Below are 14,310 nucleotides of genomic sequence, written 5' to 3' on the forward strand. Positions count from 1 at the left end.
CAACGAAAGTAGTCATAGAGAGATGGCTGCCCTGCCCTGTGCTTTTGTCGTTACCTGCACAGGTGAGGCCAAGCCCACCTCTAGTCACATGCAGAGGAAGTCTGTCCCTGCCAAGAAGGAAACAGTAAGTTTACCTGCTGGCTGGACAAACATTCCTCCCCATGTGTAAACATGTTCACTCTAGGAATGTTGTACTTGACTGCTCTTGTGTTTCGCATCCCATAATCAGAGCTGGTTTCCTGGCCCTTGATCACCTTGGTCAACCTCCTCTGCACATGTTCCAACTGCTGCTGCTGCTGCTGCTTCTTCCTCATAATCACAAAGATAAGGCTGGTTCATATATACTGTATAAATCGGTCATTTGCATTATTTCCCATATTGCAGATAGGAATCTTGAGGTCTGCTTAAAGCTACCCTGCATGTTCACAGCAGAGGCAAGCTTTGAAACTAAATATTTGTTGATTTGCTACAGCAATTGCACTCTCTCTTGCTTGCCGTAGTCTGCACTGGCTTTGCGGTTTCATGGTTTTATAGCTTTACTCGTACGCCTGACGGTTTTAACTTGTAAACCACCCAGGATTTTTTCCCTCTTCAGTTGGGCGGCCTAAAAATGCAGCAAACAGATACATGGATTGATTCGCAGCTCAGTCTCTTTGCTGAAACGTCACCCTTTATTTATCACAGCAGACATGCGAAAGACATCAGTCGTAACAACAGCTTTATGCCCAAGTAGGCTTTAAACCCGGGTCTCCTAGACCGACACTCTAACCGCTACACTATTCACTGCAGAGACCTAGCAAGGCACGAGTCGTTTCTTGTCATGCAAGGCCACACTTCACAACAGCAGAATCACGTCATTTAAAAGAGGTGGTGATAGCTCCTGGAATCCTCAGGCAATTGGCAGGGACTGAAGGCTGCCCCTCACTCAGGCAACTGGGCGCAAAGAAATCATACATAGTTGTACCTTCACAGCCTAGCCATATATTTGAGAAAAACTCCCTCTCTTTCCCCCCCACCCACCTAATTCTATCTAATGGAAGTAAGGGCTGTAACTCAGTAGCAAAGCAGACTCTGTAAGAGAAGGTCTCAGGGTCAATCCCAGACAATGTAGACAACGCTGAGCTACCTAGACCATTGGTCCATCTCAGTGTAACGCACCTTGCTACATTCTTTTCCATAGTACAGCCTTAAGATAAGCAGGGAGTTGGACTAGATGATCCTTGCTGTCCCTTCCAACTCCACCATTCTATGATTCTAAGATGCACAGTCTGATCCATCTTGGATCGCTTTCAGCGGGAAGGAAATCTTATTGACCACAGTCCAAACTTATTTCTAAGTAAGGCTGCAGTCCTACGAAATCCTTGCTTGGAGATTATTTATCGTTATTTATGTCTTCCTCTTATGGGAGTGGAGGGCCGCTGAAAGCGCAGTCAAGTAACCAATTACGCATCCATCAGTTAAAAAACATGTCTCTTCTTCTTTGGCGATCACTCGTAGCCGAGTAAGATTGTCTTCCATGAATGCGGTTTTAACAGTGAGTCCGTAAGTGGCTGTGGAGGCCAATTCTAAATCCACACATCTTTCCACAGCAGGGACATAGGTTTCCGGGCAGGAGCTGATCATGGTGAGGATTTGCCAAGCGTGCCTTCCTCTTAGCGTGTTTCTCCCTTGCGTCCTGAGTTCGAGTGTTTTCAAAGCCCATGACATCTTTGGGAAAGGCTGTTCTCCAACTGGAGTGCTTGCAGGCAAGTGTTTCCCAGTTGTTGGTGTTTATACTACATTTTTAAAGATTTGCCTTGGGACAGTCTTTAAACCTCTTTTGCTGACCACCAGAATACGCTTTCCATTTTTAAGTTCGGAATAGAGTAGTTGCTTTGGAAGACAATAATCAGGAACCCTCACAACATGACCAGTCCAATGAAGTTGATGTTGAAGAATCTTTGCTTCAACACTGGTGATCTTTGCCTGTTCCAGGCCACTGGCATTAGTTTGCCTGTCTTCCCAAGTGATGTGTAAAAATTATTGGAGACACCGTTGATGGAATCTTTCGAGAAGTTGGAGATGCTGTTTATAAGTGGTCCATATTTCACAAGCACAAACAATAAGGTTGGTAGAGTCACGGACGACTCTGGGGTTGTAGCACTCATCTCGCTTTACTGGCCGAGGGAGCCGGCGTACAGCTTCCGGGTCGTGTGGCCAGCATGACTAAGCTGCTTCTGGTGAACCAGAGCAGCACACAGAAACGCCACTTACCTTCCCGCCGGAGCGGTACCTATTTATCTACTTGGACTTTGACGTGCTTTTGAGCTGCTAGGTTGGCAGGAGCAGGGATCGAGCAACGGGAGCTCACCCCATCACGGGGATTCGAACCGTCGACCTTCTGATCGGCAAGTCCTAGGCTCTGTGGTTTAACCCATAGCACCACCCTCGTCCCTCTAGCAATATAAAAGCAGACAGTTAATACCCACCATTTTCAGGGAGGAATAATCTGGGAACAGAATTGCACATGTGTAGAAAGGGAGGAGAAGGGGACGACAGAGGACGAGATGGCTGGACAGTGTTCTCGAAGCTACCAGCATGAGTTTGACCAAACCGTGGGAGGCAGTGGAAGACAGGAGTGCCTGGCGTGCTCTGGTCCAGGGGGTCATGAAGAGTCGGACACGACTAAACGACTAAACAACAAGAAAGGGAGGGAGGAGTAGCGACATTGTCCAGTAATGTCTGTTGCTGTTACCCACTGGTGTGCATGAGATTTAGCATGCCAGTACAGTGGTACCTCTGGTTGCGAACGGGATCCGTTCCGGAGGCCCGTTCGCAACATGAAAAGAACTCAACCTGCAGCGGTGCATCTGTGCGGGTTGCGATTTGGCGCTTATGTGCATGCGAGTGATGTCATTTTGTGTGTCTGCACATGCGCGAGCGCCGAAACCCGGAAGTAACTCTTTCCGGTACTTCCAGGTCGCCGCGGGACACAACCTTGAAAAAACATATCGTGAAGCAAATGTAACATGAGGTATGACTGTATATTGGTCCAGAAGCCTCCGTTCCATAATGCAGGTGTGAAAGGAACGCTAGGAAGCAGGACAGAAATGCTAGCGTTATAACCGGGAAAACTGGTGCAATTTCCCCCCTGCCTTGATGCATTTCATGTGTGCACTTCTGAGGTCATTGAGTGAAGAGAAGGATTCAATAAATGCATTTAAATCCTGGGCTATTATTATCCCTTCCACACACACGCACACCTCCTGCAAAGCCCTGTGCGATCTTCCTGCAGAGAGGCTGTTTGCAATTGCGTGCTTATTCCCAGCTGTGGTTGTTCCTTGGGGTCCAGGTGTTTGAGTATGTGGGAGAAGTGAGATACTCTACCTAATGAGGTGCGAAGGAAATCAAGAGGCAGAAGGCAGCTTCGAGCATCCCTCACAGGCACTCCAGGCAGCCTCCAACATCTGCAAAGGGAGAGGGCATCTCCATTAGCCGACATCCGTTCCTGTAATTCGTCTCCTTAAAAAAAAAGGGCTCTTTCCCTCCACTTCGACTTTTAATATATTTGCAAATGAAAAAAGGATGAAGATTAAAACCTCCAGGGAGGGTGGAGATTTGATGTCCATACATTTCCCCCCCTCCTTTCCTCTTCTCAGCCATACATATATATATAAATGGGGAGGGATAAAGGCAGGATAAAGAATGAAAATCTGCCATATGCAGAGTTAACCAAAACCATGCAATTGGACTTGAGTGCCTTTGCTGTAATTCAAGCCATCCAGTCTGCCTGTCTCTGGGACTACATCGATTCTATTAAGAACAGGGGGGGCTTCGTGGTGGCAGAAACACGAATTTCGTTCGCGATTCGCAAACCACTCCTTTGCAGTTTGATTTCTCTTTCGGTACAGATGTAAAAAGGCGCGGCGTTAACCCGTTTTTGTTTTCTTCTCCGCTTCCTCAATTTCAGGTTGGCGTTTTGAGGAATTCCTCTCTCCTCCCTCCCCCACAAAGGAGGGATTTTTTTCTTTTCCCAATAGCCACTTTTATTTTTTCCTGAAGAGATTTCGTGGCGAAAAAAGAGAGGTAGAACCGGGCAAAGATGACACGGCAATTTTTGGTGGCCTTTTTCCTGGCTTTCGTTCTGCAGAATGGGACCTGCAATGGAATCAAGTGGTTGTAAGTGTTGTCTTTAATTATTATTATTTTTTAAAATCTGCCCAGGCATTGTGTGACAATTTTGCAAGTTTGCCACATACTTTAAACCATGTGTCAGGGTGGAGGCAGAAAACCCAAGGTCCAACTAGGCCTGAGGGACGCATTATCCTTGTTTATTCATGTATCTGCCCCAACGGTGAAAATAGTTGGGGGAATGTGTGCAATTTTAACTTGGTTTCTTACTGGAACCCCAATATCTACCAACCAGAGCTAGGTTCAAACGACAGACAAAATGAAAGCCCATAGATTTATTTACAGTACCAGAACTGAACTCATGGTCTTTTCAACACAGATATCTGTGCCTAGATAGCATTTCTTTAGCCCAATTTAGGTAGGAAAAAAATTGTTTTGTTGTTGCTGTTGTTAAACAATTGGGAGTCAAGCCGTCTTGCTGGACTTCTGCAAATCACCAATCTACCATTCACCCATATTTATTGCACACAATCTCTTTAAACATACCACCCGCATGGATGGTGTTTGTGTGGATGTGTGTAATGTACAGCTTTCTCTCCCAACCGCTTTTGGCTAAGGGAAACTGGTCAGATTTTGAAAGACAGACTTTTCTGTTTGCCAGGGAACGTCGAGAAATATCACTCAAGTCAGCCCAACAGTTTACACCGTGACTTTAGCTAAAGCTCACGCCATTTCGTTCCAAGTTGTTCCTTGATTCCTCTGATAGCTGATTTTGGTTGACTCAACTCTAGCCTGTGATCAGTGCCGGATTTATGTATAAGCTAAACAAGCTACAGCTTAGGACCCCACTCTCTTGGGGCCCGCCAAGAAATTGAAAGAAAAAAACTGGATGTACATTTCCAAAATATAAGATAAAAAAAACAAATAAAATAAAACCTACATACAGAAACAGTGTTTTGTGTTGTGTAGGCTCCTAGGATGTAAGTCATGGGCCCCGCCTGCTAGCCTGCTCTCTAAAATATCACTGGTTTGCTCCTTTCTATATATAGGGTGCCTACATTCTGCATGGACTTTTCAACAATTACTTTGATAAAATACATATTTTGTTATGTGCAAAAGGCTTGAGATACCTATTAGGTCCATAAATTACCATCTAGCATATATCCAACACAAAAAAACAGTGACAATTTGTTGTTGACAAAGGACAGCTGGACATATAAAGGGCCCCATTACCTTCAGTAGCTTAGGGCCTCATCAAACCTAAACCCGGCCCTGCCTGTGAGTTTGTCCTAGTGTGGTGAGTTATGCAGAAAAGAGGACACCCATTTGCATAAGATTTACACATGGTAATGTATGCATATAGACACAAATGTAGGATTAATAACCATAAATTAAATAGAAATGCAATGCATTTCACCCTAGTGGAGAAGGCACCAAATGGCCTGTGTTCCTGTTCAATCTACTGACCAGATGCCACTGACTCCTGGTTTTTTAATCTCTGAACCAGACTTGGACTGAAAAGGTCACCAATGGAGCTTCAAGCTGGCCTGAGAAGAGTCTCAGAGGCTGGATAGACAGTGTGGGAGGGATGCTCTTGAACCTAGGATGGAAGCTCCCATCCCTGTCTTAGCTGGGTCACCACCCAATAATAATAATAATCATAATAATAATAATTTATTTATACCCTACCCATCTAGCTGGGTCTCTCCAGCCACCCTGGGCGGCTTCCAACAAAGTATTAAAATACAGTGGTCTGTTAAACATTAAAAGCTACCCTAAACAGGGCTGTCTCCAGATGTCTTCTAAAAGTTTGGTAGTTATTTTTCTCTTTGACATCTGGTGGGAGGGCGTTCCACAGGGTGGGCGCCACTACCGAGAAGGCCCTCTGCCTGGTTCCCTGTAACTTGGCTTCTCGCAGTGAGGGAACCGCCAGAAGGTCTTCGGAACTGAACCTCAGTGTCTGGGCAGAATGATAGGGGTGGAGATGCTCCTTCAGATATACTGGACCGAGGCCGTTTAATGTCTTTTAAAAATGTGTTGGGGTGTTCAAATTTGCTGTAGAGTCGTCTGGGTGGGTGGGGATAGCTCAGCTGATAGAGCATGAGACTCTGAATCTCAGGGACTTTGGTTTGAGCCCCACGTTGGGCAAAAGATTCCTGCATTGCGGGGGGGTTGGACTAGATGACCCTTGAGGCCCCTTCCAACTCTGCAATTCTAATATTCCAAGCCATCCCTTTCCCTGGGATTGCTGAGAGTTAAATCGCAGGCTTGGCTTGGAAAGGGGAGGCACGTCTTGCTCATAACTTGTTGTTGTTGTTTAGTCGTGTCCGACTCTTCGTGACCCGCTGGACCAGAGCACGCCAGGCACTCCTGTCTTCCACTGCCTCCCGCAGTTTGGACAAACTCACGTTGGTTGCTTCGAGAACACTGTCCAACCATCTCGTCCTCTGTGGTCCCCTTCTCCTTGTGCCCTCCATCTTTCCCAACATCAGGGTCTTTTCCAGGGAGTCTTCTCTTCTCATGAGGCGGCCAAAGTACTGGAGCCTCAGCTTCAGGATCTGTCCTTCCAGTGAGCACTCAGGGCTGATTTCCTTCAGAATGGAGAGGTTTGATCTTCTTGCAGTCCATGGGACTCAAGAGTTTCCTCCAGCACACACGGCTGCCACATGCCAGGATCATGCTCCCTAGCCAGATGGAAACAGCTGCCACATGCCTTTTTGAGTGTCTGCTGCGTTAAAATGGAAAGAGCGAAATTCGTTGTGAGATCAGACATCGTAGCACCCGCATGTGGGACTCTTCAGCTCATCCAGGCGTTTACAGCCCATTGAAAGAACAGAACTCCCTCCCAAAAGAATATTGGGAACTGTAGCTTGCTTAAGGGTGCTGGGGATAGTAGCTCTTTGTGGGTTAAACTACAGCTCCCAGGATTCTCGCAGGGCACGGGAGTCATGTGCTTCAAATGGTGATTTAACGGTTTGGTGTCGTACGCAGCCGAAATGTTGGCATGTGGAACGCAGCTGCTCAAGATTCCAGTGGCTCCATTCCATTTCTCTTCCTCACTCCAGATTTTCCATTTCTCCCTCCTTCCAGCAGTGAGTGTAGTGCCAGTGTGGTGTAGTGGTTAAGAGCGGTAGTCATGTAATCTGGGGAACCGGGTTCGTGTCTCCGCTCCTCCACATGCAGCTGCTGGGTGACCTTGGGCCAGTCATACTTCTCTGAAGTCTCTCAGCCCCACTCACCTCACAGAGTGTTTGTTGTGGGGGAGGAAGGGAAAGGAGATTGTTAGCCGCTTTGAGACTCCTGAAGGGCAGTGAAAGGCGGGATATCAAATCCAAACTCCTCCTCCTCCTCCTCCTCTTCTTCTTCTTCTTCTTCTTCTTCTTCTTCTCAAGTCCTAGTCCTAGTTTCTCTGTATTCATCCTCAAAGCAGCTTGTAGGAAGTTGAACCCCAGAATTGTAGAGCTGGGTCTTCTAGTCTGACCCCCTGAAATGCAGGCATCTAAACTAAGGCACCCATGACAGATGGCCGTCCAACTTCTGCCTGAAAACCTTCAAGGAAGGAGAGCCCAGAAGCTCTTGAGGGAGTCTTAAGATGACCAAGGGTCCGGAAACCAAGCCTGATGAGGAATGGTTGAAGGAGCTGGGGATGTTTAGCTTAGAAGAGAGCTTGGAAAAGAGTAGATATTGATCTCAAGGGCTGTCACATGGAAGAGGGAGCAAGCTTGTTTTCTCCTGCTCTGGAAGGTAGGACTCGAACCCATGGCTTCAAGTTTTACAACACAGGAGATTCTGACTAAACATCAGGAATAACTTTCTGACAGTAAGAGCTGTTAGACAGTGGAGCAGACTCCCACTAGAGGTGGTGGATTCTCATTCATTTGAAGTTTTTAAGCAGAGGTTGGATGGCCATTTCTCTTGGATGCTTTAGCTGAGATTCCTGCATTGTAGAGGGTTGGACTAGATGACCCTCGGGTCCCTCCCACCTCTATAATGCTATGATTCTCTGCATCTGTTCCCTTCCAGTATCTGAAGATAGCTATCGCATCACCTCTCAGTCTAAAGAACCATAGTGATAACAATAGCCATGATTTTTTTAAAAAAATATTTTATTAAAGTTTTCTTGGTTTACAAAGGTATGCGCAATGTCTCTTTTTTCAAGTTACATTTTCCATTTGTTGAGACATTAGGGTTACATTAGGAAGAAGGGTTAAATCACAGATCCTAGGACTTGCTGAACAAAAGGTCGGCGGTTTGAATCCCCGCGATGGGGTGAGCTCCCATTGCTCGGTCCCAGCTCCTGCCAACCTAGCAGTTCAAAAGCATGCCACTGCAAGTAGATAAATAGGTACCGCTCCAGCGGGAAGGTAAATGCTATTTCCGCGCACTGCCCTAGTTCGCCAGAAGCGGTTTAGTCATGCTGGCCACATGACCCGGAAGCTGTACGCCGGCTCCCTCGGCCAATAAAGCGAGATGAGCGCCGCAACCCCAGAGTCGGCCACGACTGGACCTAATGGTCAGGGGTCCCTTTACCTATAGGAAGAAAAAAGGGGAGAAGAGGTAGAGGGGGCCATTGTGCGTGGGGGTGGGGTCGGGAGGCGATGTTTCTATTTTGCTTAATGTACATGTGGGGTTTTGTGTCAGTGTCGTTTGTGCAGGTTCTCTTTGCTATTCACTTGTGTTCCTTTGGTGGTGAGAGAAATTGGGGTTGGCCTAGGGCTTGTTTGTGGTTGGCTGTGTTGAACTTTGTTTTCGTGTGTGAGTGGGGTGGGTGGGTGTTTTGGAATCAGGTTAGCCATATTGATTCATATGCTGTTGGTGGATTCTTGTCGTCGTCTTGTTGGGCTGTGTATGTGATGAAGGGGAGCCATACTGGGGTGAAGGTATCATCTTCACAATAGCTATAAGGTAAAGGTAAAGGGGACCCCTGACCATTAAATCCAGTCATGGCCGACTCTGGGGTTGCGGCGCTCATCTCGCTTTATTGGCCGAGGGAGCCGGCGTACAGCTTCCGGGTCATGTGGCCAGCATGACTAAGCCGCTTCTGGCAAACCAGAGCAGTGCATGGAAACGCCGTTTACCTTCCCGCCAGAGCGGTACCTATTTATCTACTTGCACTTTAACGTGCTTTCGAACTGCTAGGTTGGCAGGAGCAGGGACCGAGCAATGGGAGCTCACCCCGTCGCGGGGATTCAAACCGCCGACCTTCTGATCGGCAAGCCCTAGGCTCTGTGGTTTAACCCACAGCGCATACCCGCAGAACTGGTAGGGGAGCCCAAACTGTGGGCAGGCAGGGATGCCAACTTGAATAAACTATTAGGGCGGGGGGGGGGCAAGTAAGAGAGCGTGAAAGGAATATCTTCTGATTTGATCTTACTCTCCAGCTGCAGACCTTCCAGAGCCTTATTTGGGGAATAACACCACTGGAATTTGCATGTCTGGGATCAGGCCCCCAGTTCTGTAATGTCTGCTGGGTACGTGAAAGAAATAGATTACGAGGAGTTGGGAAATGGCTTTTTAAAGATGTCCACTAGGGGGAGCTGCTGGCAGTTTGGACACGAAGGGTATCCTTATTAAAAAACATTAACTGGTACCAAGTTAGGGGAAATTTAAAGGAAAAAAGGTGAAAAATACATATCTCCTACCAGCAGATTTCTGTTGTGGCCATGGTCTTATTTTTAAGAGTAATGCCCATGGTATTTTGGGCAGTGGTGTCCTGGCAAATTTTTATTGGTTTATTGATCTGTTGCTTTTATATGCCGCCTTTTCCTTCAGTGATCTAAAGGTGGTGTTCGTGGTTCTCCGCCCCCATGTATTATCCTCACAACAACCCTGTGAGGGAGGTCAGATTAGGAAGCAGGGACTAGCCCAAGTGAGCTTCAACCCCTGGTTTCCCAGGTCCTAGTCTGAAGCTCTAACCACTACACCACACTCCCTTTTGATATGTGGGTGGAACAGGAATCTCACTCACTGAGAAACAACACTGCAGCCAGGAATCTCGCTCTTCCTCAGGCCTTGGAGAACGTTTGCTAGTCCGAGAAAGCAAAAACTGGCCTGGATGAACCACTAATCTCACTTACTTTAGGACAACTTTGCATAATAATAATAATAATAATAATAATATCATACCTCTTGTTGCGTTTGGTTCACGTTGCGGCTTTTTGGGTTGCAAACACGGCAAACCCAGAAGTGTATATTTCCGGGTTTTGCCGCGTGTGCATGCGCAGAAGCATTCTGCACGCTTTGCACATGCGCAGAAGCACTCTATCGTGCTCCGCACTTGCACAGAAGCACCACTCTAGTTGTGGACTTTTCAGGGTGCAAACAGCACCCCAGAACGGATCGTGTCCACAACTAGAGGTACCACTGTAGTAATAATAATAATAATAATATGCTGCCCATCTGACTGGGTTGCCCCAGCCGCTCTAGGCAGCTCCCAACAAAAAACAATGCAGCGTCAAACACTAAAAAAAAATTCCCTGACCAGGATCCCTGGATTTGGTGGGGTCCAAACAATCAGGGATCCCAGATAGCAGATCTCTCTGAGACCATGGAGGGATGTTGCACAGATGGGCCAATGATCTGACCCAGTGGGAGGCAGCTTCACACGGCCTTTGGGGCTGACCGCACCAAACAAAAGCTGAGAAATGTCCCCGAACATGCTGGCCTCCCTGTGCGCTCGCCGAGCCAAACTCTCGCAGCTGGCATGAACTTCAAGGCGGGTTTCCTATTTGAATTCAACAGAGCAGTGCCTGCCAATGCCCAGAGAGGAGTTGGCTGAGCCTCATTCGGCGGCACGTAATATTTTATATTTGCCTTGTTTAGCCTGCAGTCTCTGGGTCGCTGCACTCCCGATCGAGCTCTGCTGCCTCCGGTGAGCTTACTCCTGAGTAATGGGGTGGGAAGCCTGCAGCGCTGGCTCGTTGCGCAAAGATCATTGTCTTGCTCTGCGCGTCAACAAGGCGAGGGCATCCAATTGCTTCCCTTTCTTTCTCGTCCAGCGGGCAAACATCGTCGTTGTTTGTTAAAGGCTGGCTGCTCTTCTGATATTTTCCTGCTGAAAAATCTCAGCCGCGTGTCAAGGAGAGAGTGAGAGTGGGACGACACATATTGTTGACTCAGGCCTTGTTCGCACATTTCAGTTTGGGTTGGCTAACCCACAGTCTTTTTGGCTTCTCTGAATGCCGGGCTCCTGGGGGAGCTGGCAATTGCTTCCCAGGCATTTCTCTTCCTCTCCCCACGCTAAATGGTTGCCCTGGGAAAGCTGCGCCCAGAAGACAAAAGCTGCGACGGGCAGCCTCCCTCTGCAGGGCAAGCCACAAAAGCTGCAATCCAATACAAAACTAAGAGTTCTTCATGCAGAGAGGCGACGGGCAGCCTCCCTCTGCAGGGCAAGCCACAAAAGTTGCAATCCAATACAAAACTAAGAGTTCTTCATGCAGAGAGGCGACAGGCAGCCTCCCTCTTGAGGGCAAGGCATTCATTTGAAGTGCCTTTACAGAACATCTGAAGCAGCTGATGGCTGACGCTTCCTTAATGGCAAAAGGAACGGCTTTTCAGAGTTCAGGGGCCATGGTGGAAAAGGCCAACTTGGGCCTCCTTGAGACACTCTGTAAGGTGTGGTGTCATTTTCCCAGATGATCCAGGTATATCCAGGTGATCCTTCCGGCAACCTGGTGCTGAGCTCATAGGTAAAGGTAAAGGGACCCCTGACCATTAGGTCCAGTCGTGGACGACTCTGGGGTTGCGGCGCTCATCTCGCTTTATTGGCCAAGGGAGCCGGTGTACAGCTTCCGGGTCATGTGACTAAGCCGCTTCTGGCGAAACCAGAGCAGCACACGGAAGCGCTGTTTACCTTCCCACCAGAGCGGTACCTATTTATCTACTTGCACTTTGATGTGCTTTCGAACTGCTAGGTTGGCAGGAGCAGGGACTGAGCAACAGGAGCTCACCCCGTCGCGGGGATTCGAACCGCCGACCTTCTGATTGGCAAGTCCTAGGCTCAGTGATTTAACCCACAGCACCACTCGTGTCCCTGCTGAGCCTCATAGGTTACAACAAAACCTTGAACATAGCCTGATAGCTCATTGGTTGCTTGTGCAGTTCCCTTAGTACAGGGATGTCCCATTCCCAAGAGACTACTATCTATTCACAGAATACAGTGGTACCTTGGGTTACATACACTTCAGGTTACAGACTCCGCTAACCCAGAAATATTACCTTGGGTTAAGAACTATGCTTCAGGATAAGAACAGAAATCGCGCTCCGGCTGCGCGGTGGCAGTGGGAGGCCCCATTAGCTAAAGTGGTGCTTCAGGTTAAGAACAGTTTCAGGTTAAGAACGGACCTCCGGAATGAATTAGGTACTTAACCCGAGGTACCACTGTAAAAAACTGGCAGTGATCTACCCCTTTTGAGGGCTTTTTTAAGGGAGGAAAGTTCCATTTTTGAGGAGGAGAGTTTCAAGTCAAACTTATTAAGCTTTTGTAAGGGAGGGAGGAAAGTCATGTTGTTGAGAGAAATACAGTGGTACCTCGGGTTAAGTATTTAATTCGTTCCGGAGGTCCGGACCACTCGATCCTGATCGACCTGCTGGACATCCCTGCCTTAGCAGAAGTGTGATGTCAAATGACCAGGTGTACTACTCAACTACCAGCACATTGCAGTAGTCTAATCATGAGGTTACTGACACATGAATTGTGGTGCATGTGTACCGCTCTCTCTTTCTCTCTCTCTCTCTCTCTCTCTCTCTCTCTCTCTCTCTCTCTGTGTGTGTGTGTGTGTGTGTGAAGTTTGGGCAATGACCCTTGGCTGTAAGCTCTAAGGCATGATGACAAGTGTGTGTTCCTGATTTGGCCTGTGAAATGTTGGAAGTCGATGAAATACTCTGCCTGTGGATAGTTAGCGCGTTGGCCGTTAGGGATGCAAAACAATACATTTTTAATTTCATTGCCGCACTTGTTTTGTTCTCCAATCCTTCTTATGTTTGTCTTTGTTATAATCACATTTGTTTCATTATTCAGTTGTCGCACTTCAATTTGTTTTGTTAGCTTGCAATTGTTTCCCTGTGTGTCCTCCCCTCCTTGCATCGCCACTGCCAGCGCAGTTTGCTTTGGCAGATCTTTCTGGTAGCTACCAGTTTAAAAACCAGAATGTCCCAGAGGTTACATCATCCTGGGACATTCTTGAGGGACCAGGGGTGTGTGTGTTCCACTTCTATTTACCCTCACCCCCTCATGCATCATAATGGGTATCTGGTTGGCCACTGTGAGAAGAGGATGCTGGACTAGATGGGGAATTAGCCTTCTCCAACACACTCTTTGTATGTTCCTATGATATAGTGGAAATAAGGAAAATCATTCCCTTTCATTCCTCAATGCATTTGTTTCAAAATGCTTGGAAATTGAATTAAATCATCTCCATCTGGTTCAATCATTCCAAAATGAGAGGGATTCCTAGGCTGTTGTTGTTTAGTTATTTAGTCGTGTCTGACTCTTCGGGACCCCCTGGACCAGAACACGCCAGGCCCTCCTGTCTTCCACTGCCTCCCGCAGTTTGGTCAAACTCATGCTGGTAGCTTCGAGAACACTGTCCAACCATCTCGTCCTCTGTCGTCCCCTTCTCCTTCTGCCCTCCATCTTTCCCAACATCAGGGTCTTTTCCAGGGAGTCTTCTCTTCTCATGAGGTGGCCAAAGTATTGGAGCCTCAGCTTCAGGACCTGTCCTTCCCGTGAGCACTCAGGGCTGGTTTCCTTAAGAATGGATCGGTTTGATCTTCTTGCAGTCCATGGGACTCTCAAGAGTCTCCTCCAGCACCAGAATTCAAAAGCATCAATTATTCGGCGATCAGCCTTTCCAGCCTTTCCTAGGCTAGTATGCATTAGTTTTGCAAGATGTAAACAAGATGATTATCATTATATACATGATGGAGCATTATCACAGCCATCCTGTTTTAGTTCCACACAGGATCCCATGGAGCAAGGCTGGTTGGTTATTTCAGCACCATGGAGAGATCCCAGTGAGCAACGTGCTCCAAGGAAGGCTGTTGTTGAACTAAGTGCCTTTGAGCAGGGGTCAGCAAACATTTTCAGCAGGGGGCCTGGTCCACTGTCCCTCAGACCTTGTGGGGGGGGGCAAACTATATTTTTTTTGGGTGGGGAGAATTAATTCCTATGGCCCACAAATAACCCAGAGATGCATTTTA

The 14,310-nt window shown here is 47.6% G+C and overlaps 1 protein-coding gene across 1 annotated transcript in view; it reads left to right on the forward strand.

The window, feature by feature from the left end:
- Positions 1-14,310, forward strand: part of WNT11 (Wnt family member 11) — a 62,121-nt gene that overhangs the window by 14,333 nt on the left and 33,478 nt on the right. The window contains exon 3 of the mRNA XM_083610057.1: positions 3,950-4,158. Within this exon, the coding sequence (XP_083466183.1) occupies positions 4,082-4,158 (77 nt within the window). The 5' untranslated portion in view covers positions 3,950-4,081. The remainder of the gene's footprint in view (positions 1-3,949; positions 4,159-14,310) is intronic.

The sequence above is a fragment of the Podarcis filfolensis genome (genome assembly GCF_964270895.1).
Source record: "Podarcis filfolensis genome assembly, chromosome: 4".
Lineage (NCBI taxonomy): Eukaryota > Metazoa > Chordata > Lepidosauria > Squamata > Lacertidae > Podarcis > Podarcis filfolensis.